General features: G+C 27.0%; 1 protein-coding gene across 1 annotated transcript; it reads left to right on the top strand.

Annotated features, from left to right (window-relative positions):
- Window positions 1–372: 372 nt before the first annotated feature.
- On the top strand, window positions 373–23,538 carry LOC136990271 (eukaryotic translation initiation factor 2-alpha kinase 1-like). The gene is made up of 10 exons (XM_067288656.1): window positions 373–487; window positions 7,031–7,117; window positions 11,453–11,617; window positions 13,454–13,482; window positions 13,565–13,678; window positions 13,751–13,806; window positions 16,069–16,177; window positions 18,406–18,486; window positions 18,675–18,768; window positions 23,465–23,538. The coding sequence occupies exons 1-10, from the start codon at window positions 472–474 to the stop codon at window positions 23,527–23,529; spliced, it is 816 nt and encodes a 271-aa protein (XP_067144757.1). The 5' UTR covers window positions 373–471; the 3' UTR covers window positions 23,530–23,538.
- Window positions 23,539–23,997: the final 459 nt, after the last annotated feature.

The following is a 23,997-nucleotide window of genomic DNA, read 5'->3' on the forward strand; positions in this document are numbered from 1 at the left end:
GAATCCGAACGGGTCGAATAATCCCCAGGAATTTTTCGGGGGGTGGTCCGTTCGGATATGTCGGGCCCCGTCCCTCACCACCCGGTCGCCCCATTGTGGGCCTGGCCGAACCCATAATGGGCCTACTAAAAGAGGCCCGCTTAGTGCCCACAGGGCGGAAAGAGTTAAAAAAAAAAAAAAAAAAATACATACAGTATTTTATTGTTTTATATTTAAAAATTTTATTTATGCTCATGTAGCTTTTTTATTATTAATTAAAATTACTACTGTATTATCTTAATTTATTTTGTGTTTTAGTTAAAAATATAAATTATTTATAAGACAGTTTTATTTTTATACTCATCTAGAAATATATGTACATAATGTGTAGGTGGCGTATTTTAAGAAACTTGTTTTGGTTCGAAGCCATGTGAGAAGGTTTTAAGATTGGAGAGCAGACGCTTGATATGTGATCGATAATTGTATGAAATTATGACTTGGGTTAAAGGTTAGTATATAAGAAAGTAAAAGTAATAAAGATTACCATAATTTTTTTATACATTTGAAATTATTTTTGTTTAGGATTATAATTTTGTGCTTTTTGGAATAAAAATGAAATGTTTGAAAACAATTTAAATTTAAGATCTTCATTGCCTCTAATAGTTGATCCGATATTTTTGTAATAAAAACTAGCTTGCTAAACTAAAACGTACGTAAATTTGCACATATCGCCAGATGATGAAGGCTTGAAAAGGCCGTCAAGCTGGACAAGGTAACCATGGAGGTTAATGTAACCAAAATTGGATTGATTGAAAGTAAAGAGGATGATGCATCACAAGGATGACATTATCTGGTTTCCATAATGCTATTGAGACCAGATGTAAATGGAGAGCTCTTGTCTTGAGGTCACAAAAGTTGACCTCAATCCAACTACACACATTCTCCTAACATTCCTCGTAACAAAATAACAAATTCATTTAAAACATTTAGTTGAATGGATCTTTCTAAAGCATGTCTTGATAAAGTTGGAATCTTTTAAAATTTATTTATGTAAAACAATAGCTACTGTATGTAAGTAAAAATTTTACAGCAAAGTGATTTGAATTACACCAAGGACTAAAAACTTATATAAAAGTAAGCTCATTCCCAAATTAGAAATTGTCTGTTAGATGTTACATTGAAAATTCAAGTTACTTTTTTATGCTTTCACTGTATTGAAATAATTTAAAGGCAGTTAAACTACTGTATTACATACAAAAATGAGATATTTAAATAGTAAGAATGTAGTCAAACAAAACCTAAGAGGACCATCAAATATGACATTTAATTAATTGAGTAATGATGAGTTCAGTTTCAAAAATTGCCTTTTTAATATATCCTATGAATTTTTTGAATGATAAAGCCATTTTGTTACTGTTTTGAGATTTATCAATTTTGATTTGAAAGGCTCTAATAATAATAATGAGATTTAGTCTTCTATCAATCACTTAGATACGAGTTTATGGTATTTCATCTTATTTACTGTGGTTAAAGTGTACCTAGGTAACCCCAATGGCGTCACTTCTGACTGCTCCTGCTCCTGATGGACTCCTCCTGGAGGGGAGCCTCTGTTAGGCTGCCCAGTGTTTAACATCTGGATTCACGGTAGTTCTTGAACAAAAGAAAAAAAAGGAAATGTGTACTAAAAACGTAGTTAACCTAACTAAACCAACCTAACCGAAGCACTGCCATTGGGTTACCTAGGCACACTTTAACCTTTACTGTTTATGATCTAGTCATCTGTAGTGGTAATTTTATATATTGTTTTATTATTTAAAATAATAGATATTATTATTGGTTATTTTTCTTATTGCCTTAAATACAGTAAAAAAAAGTGACCAAAACTGAAATAGCTGAATCCTATCAATGCATTAATGCTGATGTTAGATGACATTTATTATTTTTATATCAAATTTGTGCATAAGTAATGGAGGAAAATGCAAATTACAAATACATTTTTAATTTTGCCATTTTTCAGATTATTTTAATATTGTAAAACTTTTAAAAGAAAAATTATATGTAATGAGCAATAATTGGGCAGAAATTTTTAATCATACTAGGTAGCCAGTTAATTAAAACTAAAAATAATAATTAAATTTTAAAATAATAAAATAATTAAAATTCTGTCCTTTACACCAAAACTGAAACCAAAACTAAAATTAAAAATAAAATCAAAATTAATTAATTTAAATAAAATTAAAATCAAATCAATTGAATCAAATTTTTAAAACAACATTCATAAAAACTTTAAAAGTTTTGAAATTTTCAAATTGTAAATCATATTAATTTTTAAGTTTATGTTATTTGTGTGCAATGGTGATGGAACATATATACAGATATACAGATTCTGAAATATTATGTTTATAATAATAAAAAAGTGTGGATAAAGTACTTGTTGTCAATCTTGATTGATTTGATTATATTTTATCCAGGTAGAGTTGAGTCTTTATTTATAGTACTTCTTTGTAAAGTGTTAGTTTTGAACAATCACAAACAAAACCTTTTTAACCAGTAATTGAACTTTAAAGTAACTTCTGAACGTTTTTGGTCTTCATCAAGGCCTGCCTCAGGTAATGAACTAAACTGACTTCCAAATTGGAACGCTAGAATGTAGAATGATGATGTTCAACTTTAACCTTTGAATATATCAAATTCATGTGGCTGATTGACTTCGTTTGAATTTCTTGTACAGGTATTTCCACACATGCACCACTGTCTTACAGTCTTTAAATCTGGTATTCATGCAGACCTCCAGAACACCAGATTAATTAGGCAGGCCTTTCAAACAGACCATATTCACTACCTGGAGTTTCTTGGAAATTTATAAAGCCAACTTGAAAGGCAACTGTATTAACTTTAAAGACTGCGAGACAGTGGTGCATGCATGGAAATACCTGTACAAGAAATTCGAACGAAGTCAATCAGCCGTGTGATTTGATATATTTAAAGGTTAAAGTCAAACATCATTCTACATTCTAGCATTCCAATTTGGAAGTCAGTTTAGTTCATTACCTGAGGCAGGCCTTGGTGAAGGCCAAAAACATTCGGAAGTTATGTTAAAGTTCAATTATTGGTTAAAAAGGTTTTGTTTGTGATTGTTTATTTACCCACTCCAGTAGTTTTGAGAAGAAAACTGTTATAGTTTTGGTTTTGGTTTTGGCAGTGACAGAACATTTTGCTTTTAGTATGTATATATATAGATTTTAATTTAAAAACTCATGTAACTACCAGTCTAGACTGGAAGTTCATACATAGTTAATTAAATCTCAGTTCCTTTGAGCTTTCCATATCTGGTCTTAATTTTCACCTATTTAACTCTGTTCTTAACATTAAGGATAGACAGACAACAATGGGAATCCCTAGATCTACAATTTGAGAATTGCAACCCAATTAGTGTTTTTCAACTGAAAATATTTTATAGTAAATTGCTATGAGTTAAAAATAAAACTGAAATGGATTTTTCTAAAAATTTTGAAATGAATATTTTAAATAGACTTTAAAGAATTAAAAGCTATTGGCTTTCTTCAGTAACACAAGGGGCAGTTGTTGATATAGTTTTATTGAAGGAGATGCATTTCGAGTCTTAACGACCGCTCTTCAGTCTTTAGATTTTACAAAGGGAGATAGGTCAGGATTACATTATACAGAATAATATATACAGGGTGAACGAAAACGAAACGGCAGAGTATTCGTGTTCGTCCAAGCAAATCGCTCGGACAGGTCAATTTTACTCTCGAGGGGACATCTTTTGCAATAAAGTTTTTGCGATTCTGAATACAACAGACAACAAAAAATTTTAAAAACTCATTTATTTTGTATTAACTAAACAAACATTTATTTCAAAAAAAATGTTTGTTTAGTTAATATTCAGAATCGCAAAAACTTTATTGCAAAAAGATGTCCCCTCGAGAGTAAAATCGACCTGTCCAAGCGATTTGCTTGGACGAACACGAACACTCTGCCGTTTCGTTTTCGCTGGCCCACCCTGTATAACATTTTAACAAAATATTTTTATAAAATTACTTACATGGTTGATTGTTGGTTACAATTGACATTATAGCAATGAATTGAACCTTAAAAGAAATCCTGGAATTTCTTTTAAGGTTCAATTCGTTGCTATTTTGTATGATATATTCCAGGTTTGCAGAGTTGGAGCTACAATTGACATTAAAGGATATATTGGGTAATTGACTGGATAGGTAATTTACCAGAGTTGCCTTGCTGCAGAGTGTTCTGAACAGTCGATTACCCAATATACCCCTTAATGTCAATTGTAACCAACAATCAACCATGTAAGTAATTTTATAAAAAAATTTTGTTAAAATGTTATATATATTATTCTGTATAATGTAATCCTGACCTATCTCCCTTTGTAAAATCTAAGGACTGAAGAGGGGTCATTAAGACCCGAAATGCATCGCCTTCAATAAAACTATATCAACAACTGCTCCTTGTTTACTGAAGAAAGCCAATAGCTTTTAATTCTTTAAAGTCTATAAAACCAGTAACGGAAACCTAATTAAATATTTTAAATGTTTAAAAATTTTTTTGTGTTTTTTTTATTCTAATTTTTCTTAATTCATATTAACAGTAATAAAACTTACTGTCTTTTGGTGTTACTTTAGTTTAATTCATATTCTATTTGAATGCTGATAGGCATAACAATGATGCCTTATGTACCAGAGGTAGTGGGTGAAAACAAAGCTAATGGCTAAATGTTGTATATTAGTGGTATGCATGTTTTTTTAAAAATATGCCAAAAAATTGTAAAAAAATAATTTCTCATAGTTTTACTTTCAGGCAATTTACTAATGATTTTGTACATAAGTATAAATACTTTTTCTATTTTTTTTTTTTTTTTAATTTTCTGAATTACTAAATCAAAATCTGCTGTAGATGCTCTAGTTAACTTGGATTATTTAGCATTTTTATATATGATGGAAGTTAGTTTTGTTTGGAAAGATAGCTAAAGTTGTTATGATTACTAAATCCAATAGGAATTTTATTTAATAAATCTTTGACATTAGCTAGTGATTTTTTTTTTTATTTGCACAAAGGGGATGAAGACCCAGGACTACTTGTAGGTATTGCCTGGGTGTGAAAGAGGATAGGAAAGATGAGAAGAGTTGAGGAAGGCGGGAGGTGAAGAAAAAATAAGATAGGATAGATGGTGAAGTAGGAAGACTCATGAGCACCTGCATTGCATTTATAGATGACAAGGAAAAAACTAAGTAAGGCATAATGGGTGCATTAATACAGTAATAAACATACAAAAGGTCCAATAACATAGGACAAACTAGTTAAAGGTAGGGTCCAGTGCGCTGGTAGCGCGGATGAATTTTTCTAGGGCTGCAAAAATATCCGGATCTTCCACAAGAGCTTGTGGTGGACAGGGCTAATTGAAGCCCTTTTTTAGCGTTACTCTTTCCAGATTAATCCAGTGATTGGCGTGTTTGGTGCAGTCAAAGATCAAGTGAGTGGCATTCTGTAAGGAGATGTCATCACAGTCACAGTAGGGATGTTCCCTAAGTCCAAATCAATGTAGGTATTGCCAGAAATTTCAATGATCTGTCAGGAGCTGTGTGTTATGGAAGTTGGCGCAGAAGTTCTTGTTTTGAAGTCTGGACGAAATGTTTGGATTAGCTAGTGATTATAAAACTAGCTATTTTCCAGAAAATTGGTAAGATTTGTCTTTGGAAAAAACTGCTGTTACATAACTGCAGTTACATAATAGCATTTTTTTAAGTTAAAGAAAGTAATTAGTTGCATTTCAACTACATTATTCCAATTTCAATTGCATACAAATTGAAATTAGAATATTCTTCATTAAGACTGTAAAGCCAACTTCTCAAAAAGAAATATGTATATATTACTTTTTAACTTACTAATTTGCCTTTTCTTGAATTTGTACCTTTCACTTTTTTAATTTAAAAAAAAATGAAGGGTTTAATGAATTCGAGAAAGAGCAAATTTCCAGTATAAAAGCTAAATTTTTACATTTTAATTTGAGAAAAAAATCTTTAAAAGTGCCTTTATTGGAGAAAATTAATACCAAAAAAAATTTATATGCAATCCCAAGTATTTTAAAGCTTCCAAATCTGAACTTCAGGCAAAAAAAATAAAAAACTGACATTTTAATTATTTAGAAAAATTTGAAATTTCATTAATTTAAAACCATTTGAAAGTAATCCAATTCTAAAATGTTAAAGTAGACAATAACATTGTTTAACATAGCTCCCTTTTGTGGAAGCAATAAAAACAACCACTGTCTTTTCAGTGTTACCTTCAAACAGAATGGATACATAAGTACTTTCAAAATTGCATATCTACTTTTGTTTGAATTTAAAGTGGTGTAATGCGGAAAGACAGTGGTTATTTTTATTGCTATTATAAGTTTTGTGTTGAATATGATTATCATGTTACTCCCTCTTGTGGACTTTTTTTAATTTACAAATGCATCACTTTTTCTTATGTAGGCCTAAATGAATGTAATTTTGAGCTCTGTGAGAACATTACATAATTCAAGTTATCTGTAACTTCCTACAACAAATTTTGATTTAGTGATTCAGAAAAATAAAACAAACAGCTGCATTACTTAAGGATAAATAATTTATTTGAATGTGCAAAATCATAAGAAAATTCCTAAGCAAATTGTCTCTTATAATAAAAATGTAAGAAATTACTTCATTTTTCACAATTTTTAGCATCTTTTTAAGAAAACATGTTTTTGTCAATATGTAACATTTACCCCATTAGCTTTTGTTTTCATCCACTACTACTGTCAATGTGACAAGATGTCATTGTTAAAGCTATTTATAAAAATAAATCTTTAAAATAAAAAAACATCTGTGTGATTTGTGAATAAAATTTTTATTCTATGTAGAAAAAATTTAATAAATAATAATTAGTGTAAAAGAGCTTATTAGGCTAAACTATACCAAATGATTAAATAAAATTATAATTAAATTTTATTTAACTGTGATATATAAAACTTTGTTGTTAAATTTTTCAGGAAGTAAATTATCAAAGAATAATCCTGAAGAAAAATTAAGGAATTGGCCAAGAAGAACACATACCAACTATGATGGTTATGACAATGGTTAGAATTTTTTTGTTTACAAATTCATTAAATAATAGTAATTAGTATATAATAACATACATAACCCAATATATCAAATAATCTGTTAGATTTTTATTGTGATATATTAAGGTTAATTAATAATCTGAAACAAAGTGTTTAGACCCAGATGTAGATGGTTAAGATGCCATCTTATGATAAATTTAATGATTATAAGTAAATGAATTTTTAATTGGGCTGCAATTTGAAAAAATTGTAGATGTATAAATTCTCACTGTAGTCTTTCTATCTGTCTTTCCTTAATCTCGAGAATGAAGTTAGATAGACAAAATCTGAGACCAAATATGGAAACCTTAGGGACAAGAGGCCCCAATTAACTATATATGAACTTCCAACGCAAACCGTAAGTCACATTATTTCAATTCAAAAATATTTCCTTGAAAGTGGTTAATAGATGACGGTACGACTCCTTTAAATGAAAAGTATGATGTACAGGGCAAGCCATTACTTGTAGTGGTGGCTTGCCCTTGTACATCATATTTTTCCCTGGAGAGCATATATTTTAAATTAAATAAATTAAAAATGTGATTAAAAATTGCAGCCCAGCATTGTGACAATGTCACAATAAATAATTATTTGTTCAACATAATTTTTATAGCCTTTTCTGTATTAAATTAAGAATTGTTGAGGTCAGAAAGTGATCAGAACTAAATTTGTCAATGATGTTGAAGACCTGTAAGTTATCTAATAAATTAACATTTAATGATATCAGATCTATTACTGACATACCATTGGATGAAATGAAAGTAAAATTAGCTGGATAATCATTAACATTACAGAAATTTAAAATATACAATCTATAAGATTTAATCACTGTAAATACTTTTTTGTCTTTGATTGAGTATTAAATCATTAGATTTGCAAGAGTTGAAAATTCGAGTATTAGAGCCAGAATAAATACTGTCTATTTCTTCTCCTATTCTGGCATTAACATCACCTATTATAAGTATGTCATCCTGAAGAAAAGATTGTATTAATATCTCTAGATCAGTTAATGATTCATCATAGTTAAGTATATTTAAATATACAAGAAAAGTAACTAAATCAGCTTTCCATAATAATAAATTTTTGTCAAAAATAAACATAAACACCATAAAATTGTCAGATTTTGATGATAATCCCGGATGGCCCAAACTTTGAGAAGTTGCTGAAGTTAATCCTCCAGATGGTCAGCCTGGACCAAATGGTTTTCTTGCTAATTGTTCGTCAATAAATAAAGTGGGGTTTAAGGTTGATAACAGTTTTTTTGTAAGAAAAAGTCAACCAGGTTTCAACTATTGCTATAATGCAACTTATATTATTATTCATAAGTTTGCAAAATTTCTATAAAATCTTGGTCTTTTGCAGTTACATCCAGTGTTCTATGACAGTTCCAAGAAAAGATTTCATTGAAATTGTATTAGTGATATCTTCCTTGTAAGTAGATCAATCTGAAGTTTCTAAACATTGAGTTTGTCATAAAAAACATCTATTTTTTGCAATTCATTTATCTCTAAATTAAAAGTAAATTTTTTCTTATCTATTGTCAGGCAGTCAGCTCTCAAGTAGGCAGTTTTATTTAAAGATCTTGCCTTAATATAATGGAAAAGCAGACTTTTATGTCTCATCCTAGATCTAAAAGTTAAATCATCAAAATCTTTGATCTTTGAGTAAATCTGGGATGTTTGTATTACTTTTAAATTTCTAAAGATTGTCTTTTTATTCTCTAAACAATTAAGTTCTACTAAAATTAGATTGGATTTTGATATTTTATAGCAAGTTTTGAAAGAAATATATTCTCCATTTTTCTTTTTAAATAACTTAAGAAATTCTTTAGAATTATTTATCAAATCTTTGTCATTACCTCTTAAACCAGACATAACAATATTATTTCGTCTTAATTCATTATAAACTGAATCTGTATAATAAGACTGTAAGGAAAAATTATTGATACATACTGACTTGAAAGTAGTAAGCTCAGTAATTTCTCTTCCATGCTGGTCAGACATTCTTCCTGCTTTTTATGCAAATTAGTTAGCCAATCAAATTTGGATGACATTTCTTTTAGCTTTGACAAAATGATTTCAAAGTGATCTTCAAAAAGGAAAGGATTCTCAGGAATTAGCAAATTCATGTCCTGCGATGAAAAGTAGTCTTTTAGGCATGATGATTTTAGCACTGGTTTATTAGGAAATGTTGACATTTGCTGGGAGACTGTAAACGCTTTCCATGAGGGGAGGAAGGTGGTATATGGGACATTAGACCTGGATTTAATTCCACATCTCTGATTATTAGCAGAATTAGAAGTGTCTCTAGCAACAATAAATGTAAAAATGAGAGTTTTAGCTGAAACCACTATCTCACTTAAAAACAGTATAATTGATTTAGACAAAAGTAGGTTAACTCTGGGACAGCACAAAAATGTGCCAATGAAAATTGGGGGTACTGCTAGAACAGTGCCCTCAATTTTCAGTTTGTTAATGTAATTAGTATTTGATGATACTGAAATAGCATAATTAGTTGTATTAACAGCAATTTTTTGTAATATATTAATGTGTATGTTTATATATGCCAGTAGAGAAAACTTTTATACAAGCCATGGCTAAATTGTTTCCTTGGCAATAAAATTGTTCAGTTACTGCATAGATCTATAAATTATGCCAATATTAAAGTAACAATTAATTAATTATTAACAGTTAACATAGAATTTGAATTATCTTGTCTGTAAAACGCAAATCTAAGAAAGAAATATATTGTGATTTTTAAATATATAAAATGTAACAAAACTTCATGCCAATATTTTATGGATTAATTCTAGGATCAAAAATAAGCTTAAAATCAGCTACAAACATTTTTCAAATTCTGCTTAATTTTCATGATTTGGCCTGCCAAAAAAGATACTTTTCAAATTTTTTACCAAAGTACTAACACTGTGGAATTGTCAACATTTTAAAGTAATTTTTGTATTTGTTTATGTTTCTGTCAACAGATTGAGGTAAATAAATATAGCTTGAGTAGACACTACTATAATGAATGTAAACAAAGCTTTATTTACTCTAAAATTTTGCAGTATTCATCCATTTTACAGTAAAAAACAATAATTGGAAAGGAACTTGTTTTCCAACTATTCTTTAAAACTTACTTTGAATAATATTTTGTATTTTACAAAATTAAACAGAATAATTTACAATAACTGCATAATATATCCCTTGGATATGAATGTTTAATGATTTTTTGATAGGTCAATTTCAAAAAATGAAGTGGAATTTGAAAAACATTTATAGAGGATTTTAAGCTTATTTTTGATTCTAGAATCTATCTGTGAAATATTGGCATGGAGTTTCATTGCACCCTATGAATTGCATACAATTGACATTGGTACTACACAGTAATTAAAAATTAAAACCTAAATTTTAAAGCTATATTTTAAATGCAAATAAATATAATTACATTAAATAGAAACATGAATCATCTATAGGTGGTGCAATGTAACTAGACATTGAGAAATTGCTATAATTTTTCTAATAATAATGCAGTCTTAATAAAATTTGTGTTCATGTACATCAATCAATGGAATTTCATAATTCCCACATCAGTGGTGTGTACAGTAACTGACAGACCACATATGCGGTGATGAAAAAGATGGCCAACTGCATGTCTGTTCAGGTATGAGCATAAAATGCTGCATTTTATGAGATGTGGAAATCAATGGTTGCTGTGCAGAGATGGTGGCATATGGTGAAAGGACATTGTGCCATAATCTGCCTGGAAACAACTGAGAATTTTCATTCAAATCTAATGACCACAGGTTTGGTTGTGGACACACAGAGAAATGGCCATCCATCCATGTCACAATCCTTCATTGTTTGAGGAAGTTGGTGGTGGATGGTGCTGGTGCTTACATTGAATATTAAGGTGTGCATCTATATTTCCATTTAATAAGATATGTGTCAAATAATTTTTATCACCTTTGTGTTAGAAATATAGAAACTATAGCAATTTCCCAACACCTAGATATTTTTCTTTTATCCTATAGATATAAATATTGTTTTCAGTATTAAGTGAAAAATATTTAAAAAACTGTTTCATTAGGTTATCTATAGAAATTTAATAAATTATATTTACTCAAAACAATTTATTAAACAAGATAAACAATATATTTTATTAAAATGTTTAAAATTATAATATTTAAGAAAAATTTGAAATATAAAATTTTTCAGGAATTATAATTATTATTTAGATTATTAGTGTAAAATTAATAATATAATTTTGGAAAACTAATTTTTTTTATATTTTAATTTTCTATGATAATTACAGAAATACTGAGAAGTATAAATGATAATTCAAAAGTTCTTTGTCAGTCATATAATACATTAGCTCGACGTCAAGATGCAAACAGAACATTATTATTATTATCTTTGATAGAAGAATTGTGTGTGTTTTATGAAAGTGATGCTCAAAAACGAAGAGCACTTTTCAATAGTAAGTAGCAATATTTTTTCAAATTTTATATCCAGTAATACTTATACCCAGATAAAACATGTATATTTAATAGATATTAGATATACACATTTTATCTAGGTACAAAAATTGATAGCTGACATTCAGCACTATTTTGAAACTTTTATTTTACAAGAATAAATTGTGAAAAATATAAATTGCATCGAATTTAAACATTTAATTTGCAAATTACTTTTAGTATTTTTGCTGTTTTTATAGTTAAGATTAAGTTTAATAAAAATTATCAATTCAAATGAACTGAAACATTATATTATCATTCAATAAATTTGTTATTTAATATAAAAATTTAAGACAAAATTTCTTGTAAGTAATAATGAAGCTGTTTAATATAATACTAAATTCTTCAATTAGACTGAATAGATTAAAATAAAATAATAAATTAAATTAAAAAAACTTAATTTTAGACATGAATCTTAAATGATTAATGTTATTTAATAGTGAACTGTGGTCAAAATCTGAAATTAATATATAGAAGTGAAAAGTGAAATTAAATGATAGATTTGATCAAAATTGTAGCAAGATTATTGAATATTTTAAAATACTGCTTTAAAATTTACAGAACCTGTTGATTGTATAATAAGATGTTGGCTTGCTGCATTGGCAGATTAATGTCCAAATTTAATTCAGAATCCCATAATTTATCATCTATAGTGGAGGATATAATTTTCCATACATTTGATCTAGCCACAATATGTTGGTGTCTTGCATTCATCAATCAATCAAGCTTTAAAATTTTTAATTAATAATACTGAAATAGTATTGAGTGAATGAATTTTATTAAGTATAAATACTATTGAATTAGATATTTTAAAAATAAGTGTTTGAACTATCTTACAAAAACTCACACCTTTAAAATCCAGTAATGAATTTAATAAAATAAGAATGTTTTTGATCAGTTTCACTGACTATTTTCAGTTACAATAGAACAGAAAAATAAAAGAACGTAAATATAAAATATAAAAAATGGAAGTACAATTGTAAAAAACAAGAATTTGAATACAAAGATGTTATATTAAAATAACAAATAAATAATTATCATAAACTACACTCACGTTTTGTGGCGTTACCACGTTGAAAAGTTAAAATGTAACGATGTTCACAAGCACTTTTGGTAACTTACAGTTACCATCTTCAGGTGAAATTGAATACTATCCGAGTTATAGCACTTCTTGAAAAACAGTGCGGCTAAATGGAACACCAAATTTGAAAAAATTCGTACAGTTCAAAAAAGTTTTGAATTGGTACAGAATGTTGTACAAATAAATAAATAAATAAAAATAACAGCAATTGCAAGTGAAATTAATAAAAATAAAAGAAATAAATAAAATAAAAAGTGAAAAATAAATGAATAAATAACCTTTAATAAAATTAAATTTTGTAAACAGGCTGCTATATGGTAGACAAGTTGTCCACATCTTTTTATTTATTTATTTGTTATTTTAAAATAACATCCTTGTATTCAAATTCTTGTTCTTTTACAATTGTACTTATATTTTTTAAATTTTGTATTTACATTCTTTTATTTTTCTGATCCACTGTAACTGAAGAAGGTCAGTGAAACTGATCAAAAACATTCTTGTTTTATTAAATTCATTGCTGGATTTTAAAGGTGTGAGTTTTTATGATCTCTCTCTCCAGTTATTTCAAAACTTAGAGAAATATCTTAAATTAAAAAATATAAATTTTAAAAAATTTGAATTTTTTGAAATTTATATTAATAATGCATTATAATACATAATATATTTAATTTTTAATAGATGCAATATAATTAATGTTATGTTCATTGTTATATTTCAGCAATATGTCAAAGTTTGTCAAAAACCAAAGTAAGTCTATATTTTTATTGTGATGCTTATGCCATTTCTTTTGAGAATTTGATTTTTGAACTAATTTTCAAATAATTCTTAGATTTTAGAGCCAACATTCTCAGTAGCAGATTTAGAAAATATGCGTTTACCATTTCGGAGAGCCTTCTCAGAAATGGTTAATAAAGCAAAACTGTCTCTTCAAAGTTTACAATTTGTAAGTAAATGCTTTTCTAATAATAATTTTATTGATTGTGTTAATTTGTCTTATCTGATTTTTATTTTACAGTCATCCAACTTATCAACAAAAAAATTATCACGTATAAATATAATATCAATTCCAAGGTAAACTTAATTACATATATACATATAACATACATATTCTTCATTATAAATTTATAATTACTGTATTTACTTGAATATAAGACAACCTTGCATATAGGACGAGGTATGACTTTAAAGATCAAAATAAAGAAAATTAGCTAATACAATTCTAATTTTATTTCATTTAATCACAAGTAAAATATCAAATGAACATAAATGCACACATTGTCCTGCAAAAATAACTAGCATTTTAAACTTTAAGGAAATATCTTGTAAAATCGACAACATAATTTGTTTATGTAAAGCTGAACCTTTTTTTTTTTTTTTTGCCAATTCTTAACAGTCAAATCAACTCTCTCTGTTGATTACACTTATGAGTTTCTCCAAATTCTGATTTCCAAATCATCATCTGTTTTCACGTGGGAATGGATTAAAACTTATATTGTGCTCCCATGTGATTTTGGAATTTCAATCTGGAATTCAATTCAAAAGCTTTGCTTTTTCTATTGCTATTCATCTTTACTCCTGACAATATGCGAGAATGATTCAAACGACTCAGATAAAATACTTCTGTTTTTAAATACAAGCCAGGAAAAAATGCAAATACACTGTTCACAAAAATTATTTGCAAAAACGCAAAGAATCTTTCGCTCGCATGTATAGGGCGACCTAGGAATTTGAAGCTGTGATAAATGAATAAAAATCTTGTCTTATATGCGAGTAAATACGGTACTTCATTTTTTACTAATCAAAGAAAATCTTAAAATCTATTAATGATGTAATCATTTAGTTTTATTATTGAGAAACTTTTGAAATTTAGAATAAAGTTTACCAATATTGTTGTAATAAATGAAAAAATGATTTGTAATCTTAGATAATATTTAAGTTAAATTATAGAAAAAAAATTAAAAAATACTACTGCTACAGATGGGTCAAAAGTGGGTATACATTAGTTAACACATGCGAAAAGGAATGTTGAGGGAAGACATCTGCATGATTGAGATACATAAATATTGACTGAACACAATTGTTTTTACTATTATATATTAACTATCTACATATTATATGGAAAAATGCAGACGGACAAGTCTTGTACATATTGACTGGTTTCTAACTGTATAAAGTATAACTATTTTTGGTCCATTCTGTATATATCTAGTAGATATATTAGAAATGATAATTAAAATTGAATGTAAAATATATGTAATTTAGTATTTAGATCAGTGTTTTTCAATTTTACTGAATAACAGACAGTTTAAACTTACAAGTGACTACAAATGATTTATTGAATAAATTAAAGGAAATATTTTCTGATGTATATCTAACCATATTCATAAATCATCAAAACAAAAATAGTAAAAAATAAATTTTTACAATAAAAATTGAGTAAGAAGGTACTACACAATTTAACAAACTGACAAACTTAGCAGCAATATTTTTAAGGAAATGTTTTTTTTTTTTTTATTATTAATTTTTTTATTAAATAATTAGCTAAGGATATTCAATTTTAGTAAATGATAAGAAAATTAAAAATACAGTAAAAGCTTGATATTACCATTTACTATGGATGGCTGATGTTAGTTTGGCCAAAAGTATAGTAAAATTATAAGAAAACTCATTCATTGTAATGGACTTTCACTACTATGGACTATTATTCAATGTCTGTACACCATTGTTCTTTTATTATTACAGAGACTGTTTTATTTATTTCATCATAATCATTTGTTTACTTTATTTGTAAAAAATAAATACAAAAAATAATATAAAATTTATTAAAAAATTTTTTCAGCATAGATTTTCACATTATGTATTCTATGTATGACAAGTCTTGGATTTGTTATGTAAAACAAAGCCAAGGATCATAAAAGAAATGAAAAGCAAACAGACTTACATTATAACAGATCAATTTCTTTGGTCCTGTTATGGTTCATTGTATCGAGCTTTTACTGTATACTAACTAATTGCTTCAATGCTAATTATAACAAAGTATGTCATAATATCTAAACTTTATAATGTTTTTATTAATATTTTGTATTATATTCTTTATACATGTGTAATATATTTTTAATTGGAAAATACTGGTTTAAATTTTGTTTTATATTGAATAGAAAAATATTTTATATAAATCTAAGATAATCTCAAAAAATAATATAGTAAAGCTTTTCTTGTAAGTGAGGTAGCTAGGAAAAGGAGAAATTCTTTAGTTTTAATAATATATAAGTATAGTATATATGTTTTTAAATATGTTTATAATATATTTATTAATATATTGTTATTAATTAGACCATTACCTTCATCTGGTGATGAACCTCTTTTTAATACCAGTCGTTATTTGGAGGAATTTGAAGAATTGGAAGTTATTGGTAAAGGAGGATTTGGAGTTGTGTGCAAGGTTTGTTAAATTTGAATAAAATTTATTGATTTCTAATAAAAGATTTAAAACAATAACAGACATAACAAACAATATAAAATGGTACATGATTGCTTGCTGTTCTTTCAATTAGTTGTATGTTTTTTGGAACTTAGCATAAAGTTGCTATTGAGAACAAATCATACAGGAACACTTCTCTTGATGAAAAAAGTAGATTTTTATTTTTTATAATTTACAATGGATATGCATTTTGGGCTTTATGCCCCTTCTCAATTATTTTATTATGTATATTGGTAAAACTATATAAGAAATTAACAGAATGTATTTAATACTTATTTATATTTAACATATGCATAACTCACAAAAATTTTAAAAAAAATAATTACCTAAAAATAATTATAGTGACAACTGGAATAACTAATTATTAAAACCTTTGGGTAGAACCAGTAAAACTGGAATAAATTTAAAAATAAGTAAATAAATAAATATAATAAAATAAAATGTTGTTAAAAAATAATAGAGTATACCTGTAAAAATAAAATATTTTGATTAAAATGTAGAAAAAATTGACTAATAAAGTAGTAAAAACATAAAAACTGGTTAAAAATAAGGTGTAAAGGCTTTCACTGTTGTTATCAGGAAATCTGATACTGTATACAGTGCAGTGAATTAAAAGGGAGTGGGAGACAAAGAACATCTTAAAATGGACTCGTCTTATTTTGGTAGAAATGGTTGCCAGATCTCATTGATGACAACACCAGTGTTTAAATTTATTCTATTAATTTTGTTTATTTTAATAATTTCAATACGTTCAAAAAACTTTCTTTTAATAATAATTTTTCTTTTTTAAGAATTTTGTTGCTGTCAAGTGAGATCTTGCTACCGGCATGATTGCAGTGTGTGGCAACTGCTGAGTTGGTGTAATTATACTTTACAGCCCATCTATGCTCTCTTATTCTGATTTTTAACATTCTACCCATCTCACCTATGTAATAATATTCTGGTTGACAAGTACAAGTGAAAATATAAACTAAATTATTATTTAACAATACATCTATTTTACTATTGGTTCTTTGATTTTGAAGAAATTTTTGATTTTGTTGTTCAATGTGGCAGCTAGAACAATATTATATGGTGTCAATATTTTTTGTATGTTTTCTAAAATTATCAGGGTATAGTCTTGTTTTCTATAAATTGTTTTTAGACATTATACATATTGAATATGTTCTTTTTTATATACATAAGTGTGTTGGAATAGAAATTGATGACTTTTCTGATGTCACATGATTTAATGTATTTTTTGAAAGCGATAATGTTATCATATCTTTGAACTGTGATATCTAAAAAGTTTAACATGCCATTATTTTCATTTTTTTTTCAAAGCATATATTATTTTGAATATTATTTGTGTATTGAAGTATAATTTGAGGGTTGGTTGATTTTATGTTATAAACAACAAAGCAGTCGTCAACTTAATGATTGTAAAAAATTACATCATGAAGGTTTTAATAATGTCTTTAGTTTTTATCATGCAAAGTTCAGCAAGTTTTGGACCAGTGAAAGAATATTAGAAAATTATAGAAAATAAAAATTACTTTTTTCCTCAAGAAGAATGTTCCTATATGATTTGTTCTCAATAGCAACTTTATGCTAATTTTCAAAGAACGTACAATATAAAATGGATTAATTCATTCCTGATCCCCAAAACAAAGCATGTTTTTATTTTTTTAGCTGTGTTTCATGCTTAAAAATGCCTACAAATACAATATAATATATCGTGGATGTCATTTATATTACACAAATGTGAATTAACACAATTTTTATTAATTAATTTGATTTAAATTCAGTTGCAATGCATACTGAAAAATGGAAGCAGTATCTTACTCATATGTACATTGAAATCTAATTTGAATAACATGATCATCAATGGTTCATGTCATGAGGTCTAATAATGTGAAGTGATCTCGATGCCAATAACTTCTGAATAATTTTGTTCATAAACTGAATTGTTTGAAAAGTGAGGCATTCAAAATCTGAGGTTTGACTATATTTATATATAATAAATGATTTTCAAATTAGAAAGAAATCATGGTAAATTCATGATAATTTTGATATTAAAAAGTGTTTAGATGAAATATTTGAATGAATTTTTTAGTTTTATACTTTATTAATTATGTGTGTGTATGTAATATATGTATAATATAATATAATATAATATTATAATGAATAAATTTGAATTTTTAATACAGGCATTGAAACGAGTAGATCGGTGTATTTATGCAGTGAAGAAAATAAACTTCAGATATACTAATTATATTTCATATCAGAAGGTAAGTATTTTATATGTGCAAAGTTAATTCAATATCTGAGAAAATAAAATAGTTAATAATATATTTACCTATTTTGTTTTTTCAGATATTGAATTTTCATATATTAAATTTTAAGTTTCAATTAATTTATTTATTTTTCAGAATATAATGATATTTTAAGTTAATTTAAAATGTTAATGTAATTTTAGATATTGAGAGAGGTAGAACTACTGGCAAGACTAAATCATCCAAATGTTGTAGCTTATAAAACTGCTTGGATTGAAAATCAATTGTTAAGCTCAGGTAACATAATTCAAAATTACATTTACCTGTACAGTACGTTTAATGTTTACAGAATATAAGAGGAGAAAAAAATTTTGATTTTATTATTACTTTCTAAAAATTTGATTTTACAGTATTTCTTCAGTTTTTAGTTTGAATATGAACAATATTTATTTACGTTAGAAAGTTTTTTTAATTGTTCCTGAAAATATTTTCAATCAACTTAGTATTCAGTTATTTCTTGTTAATGTACCCATGGTTTATAAGCCATATCTAAGTCTACAAAAGTCTGATCTATGTAACAATAAAAACTAGACATTTCAAACAAAATTAATTTGAATCTTGTTAAAAATTTAAATTGTTCCATAATTTTTTAATGTATTCAGTGTGATCTTGATTTATGAGAATTTGATATTTAAGAATTCAATACAAGGAGCTGATTTATATTATCTCTGTTTCTGATTTTAAAGATAAAATATTCAATACAGTGAGTGCCAATCAATATTTATGAGAACAAAGTATTCTAATCATGAATATGACAAGATTGAAATTCTTGTGTGGTTCTATTAGATGGTTTATTGGTTTTAGTCTTTGTTTTTCTGTTTCATTCACATTGTTTAGTGGAATAATTCTATTCATTTTAATATTTGTTATGAGTGTAATAAATGTTATCTTTATGTTAAAAACTCTTTATTGGTAATTTTTATTTTACTATATTTAATTTGTATTCTGCTATTTATTGTCTTAACTTAGTTTTGTTTTATTACCATTAAACAAAAAAAAACTGATACCTTTAATGTTCATTTCTTATATTGTATTTGCTTCTTTCATTTTGTATTAGTTTTTTTTCATGTTGATGAATATCTTAATCAACAATTTGGTTTTATTTCTTTTATTTAGATCTTTGCTTTACAGAAATCTATTGAAATGAACATTTACTATTGTGGTTGTTGATCAGATGAGGCTATGACAAAACTTCAAAAACTGTTTATTACAAGAAATGCTCATGGAATCATTCTGTTTCAGAATTTTGAAGAAATGTGTGCTCTATGCTGTTTTTTTAGTTGATAAATTAACTTTCTGGTCCTGAAAGATTGTCAATTATTTTATCAGTGAGAATATATTTTGTAATGTTGTTTGAAGAAGGTGGATAAGGTAATTAAATTGTCAGAAAATAGTAGTATGAATTTCAATCATAAGAAATAATGGAAAAGTTTGTCTGTTTACAAGATTTATATTTATGAAAGGTTTTCAAGAACAAGGTACACTTGTAAATCAGGGTTACATTATACTATTATCTTAGTAAAGTTGTTCACACTTATATAATATTATTAAGAGAAAGAGTAACAGTTAGAGATTAATTTAAAATTTATTATTAAAAGATTTAAAATAAATACATAGCAAAAAGTCAATAGCAATTAGTTATTTAAAATACTTTGTGAGTTTTTTAACAATTCAAAAAATATTAATATTTTTACTTTTCTGGTTCTGTTATATATAACAGAGGGAAAGTATGGTGATCAGGCAAAAGTGACCCCCCCAAGATTTTTACATTTTTAGACTCGGGACCTTGAAACATCAAGAAATGCAAAAAAATTGGGATATTTTTCTATATGTATAGATGGGACATGATTTTGTTCACTCTCTTTGAAGCTTAATAGCTCCTGTGCTTTTTTGTTCAAAATTTCTTAAATTTTGCAGGGAGGTTTGTGTATTAGAGGGACTGATGCCATTAAATTTTGGTGGTTTAAGGTCAAAGGGGTGAGAAGACAAAGGGGATCGTGTGTCACATCTTGAGTAAGATTGGACTTAATAATGATTTTACTCATTGTTAGCATTTACAATTTTCTTTATAAAATCTATCCCTAACCTCAAAATTAAGCTTTTTGCTATTTTATAATAATTAAAAATATTAAACATTTTTAATAATAAAAAATCATAACAGATGGCATACACATGCAATTTTAAATGTTGCTGGGAAAGTTAAGTAACTCATTGCTGGATTTTTTTTCAAAATACAATTAGAGTAAAACCTAGATAAATTGTAATTGCATGCTACTGAATTATTTTTTCTATTTTGAACAGGTTTTAGTATTTTAATCTTTAAACTACACTGAAGCACATAATTATGTTAATTTTTTTATAGTAAAATTATTTTTATATACAGTGGTGTTAGCAGTGGGGCTCTCACACACTAAGAAAAAGGGTATTATACTTGAGTAGATGCAACAGTTAAAAATGGCAGAAGGATTTTGAATGGAGGCTGTTGAGGAGAAATAGTTCTCTACTGTAACAGTTTTGTGAATAAATATTTGTTTCTTATCTCTTACAATTATATGGAACTCATTTCAGAATACCATAGAGTGAATCAGCTATAATACATGTGTGAAAATATTTTATTACTAGGCTTAATCCAAGATAATTTTAACTAAAGATGGGAGTTGTAGTATTTATGAAACCGTGCCGGTGCTTATTCTGCAACTTGAACACAAACTATATGGTGTATTTTTTCGGACACATGGCAAATTTCATCACTAATTTTTCTTCAGTTGATACGTGTATTAAGTTTTGTACACGTTTCGGGCTGTTGACGCCCCTCTTCAGCCAACTTTAAATCACAGATTTTTGCAAACATAAAATTGTTTTAAAACCTCTCTGTACATTAATTAATTTTTTATCATCTAGTCGATCTTTTTTCATCGAAGCCAGAGATTCTATTGTACAAACGAATTCTTATTGGTTTTGTTGCATATGACTGTATTCATTTACATAGTGATGTGGTAGATGGGCCACCTCGTGGCAATCTTCTGTTTATAGGCATTAATTTTTATTTTATTATTTTACATAAAAATAATTTACTTTTTAGTTTATATAGAAATAATTTACTTAGTTCCAATTTATAATATGCTGAGCCAATTTTCGTTTATTTTTATACTAAAGTTTTTATTTATACATTCCTTACTTTTTATAATTTCTATGCTTTCTTTAAACTTTCTTTTATATGTTTCTTTTTCTTTATGAAGGATTTCCACATTATCTTTATCTATTTTGCAACCGTTTAGAGTACAATGGTCATGAAAAACGGAATTTATTCTATGATATTTTAAGTCGGCTATATGTTCTTTTAATCTAACTCCCAATTTTCTTTTTGTTTCTCCTATATAGTGCTTATTATTATTACAAGTACAAGGGATCTTATATACTACGTTTTTAGCTTCAGTTATTGCTTGTTGTTTTTTCAATGGGTTGAGGTGTTTTAATCTGTTAGACAGTTTTTGGTATGACGGTGCAAGTTTAAAGTCTAGTTTTTTGATTTCTTTGTTAATTTCTTCGTATAGGCCTTTGATATATGGGAAAGCAGTATACTTCGTATTATTTGCTTGTTCATTGTTATGTGGTATTTTTGGAGTATTTAATTTAATTTCCCATTTATTTAATAGTCGTTGCGGGTAGCCCGCTAAAAGAAATTTCTTTTTTAATTCAGCTATGTCCTTATGTATATATATCTTTTGACTTGTTCTATGTTTAATCTTAGAATATTCCATTTTAAATATATTATATTTGATATGCAGTGGTATATTAGATTGATATCTTATTGTTATGTTTCCCGAACTTGGCTTCTTGAATGCTCGAAATTCTAAACTCTGTTTTAATCTTTTTATTGTGATATCCAAATAGTTAATTTCTTGACTGGTTTCTTCTTCTACTTCTACTTTGAATTTTATTGCTTCGTGTATGTTATTGATTTGTTTTTTAATTCCTTCTATTGCGATTTCTGCTTTATTATATATTAATAGAATATCATCAACGTATCTTTTATAGAATTTTACACCTCTTATGCTGCTAATTTTGTTATCTACATCTATCATGATTAGTTCCGCTAATTTTGGTCCTATTACTGATCCCATGCTTATTCCATCCGTCTGTGTATAGTAATCTCCATCAAATTCAAAGTAGTTGCTTCTATATGTAAATTCTATTAAATTTATAATTTCATTATTAACTTCCAGATTTTTTAGTTTATCGTCTATTAAGTCCCATGTTATTGATGGCTACATGTCTACCACGTCGAGGCTAGCTATCCTAGAGTCTTCTTCAATACTGATTTGGTTTAGTTCTTCTATAAGTTCATCTGTATTTTTAATTGCGAATTGTGAGTTTTGATATTGCTTAAGCTGCTGTTTTAGAAATTTCTCTAAATTGTATAACATGGAATACTTAAAGTCTACGATTGGACGAACCTTTTCTCCTATTTTGTGGGTTTTTAGTTGTATGTTTAGTTTTGGTGTACGTTCATTTCCTTCATTCAGAATAAACCACTTTTTGGTTTTGTTGATTTCATGTAGTTGCTCTAATTTTGTAATTCGTCTTTTAAGTTCTAAATATATAACTTCAATAGGGTTTATAGGAAGTTTTCTAAATTTGGTATTATTCGTTATTTCTTGTTTCTTATTTTTAACCCATTCTTGGGTAGCTATTACAATTTGTTTTGATTTATCAGCCTTTATGATCTCTATTTTATTTTCTTGTAAAAAATTATGTAATGCTTTGATTTGATTTATATACTGGAAGTAGTTCTTGTCTTTAATTATTGATTTTTTTTCCCTCTTTAGTTACATATTTTTTAATTCTATTACTCAATTTCATTTTCATAATACCTGAATCTGCTTCTGGGAGATTATTACATAATTTGTCTAAATTTGGTATTATTTCTAAGGTATTCCATTTATTCGGACCATTAATTCGGACCAAAGTCTAGACCTTTATATAATATTTCTCTGATGTTCTAAAGATGGGAGTATTCAAATGCAAGAATTGAGAACTATTTAATTGCAAAAAGTTCTCATTATTTTCAAGAATTTGTGCTAGATATTCAAATATTTCTTGGATGTAATCCTTATGAGCTCGCAGCAAGGAACAAGCACCATGGCATAGTGAGTGACCTTAAGAAATGGGACATTACTAATTTTCAGTAAGGTGCACTAAATGCAATTTTTATTTTATTATAGAGTATATTTATATATGTATGTATATAAATATGTATATATATTTTTTATTTATTTATTTATTGTTTTCATGTTTTAATTTATTATTAGGGTATTTAATTGAGTTTTTTTTTTTACTGTAAATTATCTATATTTGCTATTTAAGTTTAATGAAATGGGTTTTATTTAGGGTTTGGAAATAGATTAATTCATTTTCTATTATTTTTATTGGGGAAAATTGATTTAGACTTTAAACCAGTGTTTC

The sequence above is a fragment of the Centruroides vittatus genome, unplaced genomic scaffold (genome assembly GCF_030686945.1).
Source record: "Centruroides vittatus isolate TY-2023 unplaced genomic scaffold, ASM3068694v2 scaffold_899, whole genome shotgun sequence".
NCBI classification, from domain to species: Eukaryota; Metazoa; Arthropoda; class Arachnida; order Scorpiones; family Buthidae; genus Centruroides; species Centruroides vittatus.

Bases quoted from the DNA above. Each gene is read 5' to 3' on its own strand.
- LOC136990271 (XM_067288656.1), top strand. The intron at 7,118-11,452 runs GTTAGAATTTTT...TGATAATTACAG, and splicing joins CTATGATGGTTATGACAATG to AAATACTGAGAAGTATAAAT. The intron at 13,679-13,750 runs GTAAGTAAATGC...TTTATTTTACAG, and splicing joins CTCTTCAAAGTTTACAATTT to TCATCCAACTTATCAACAAA.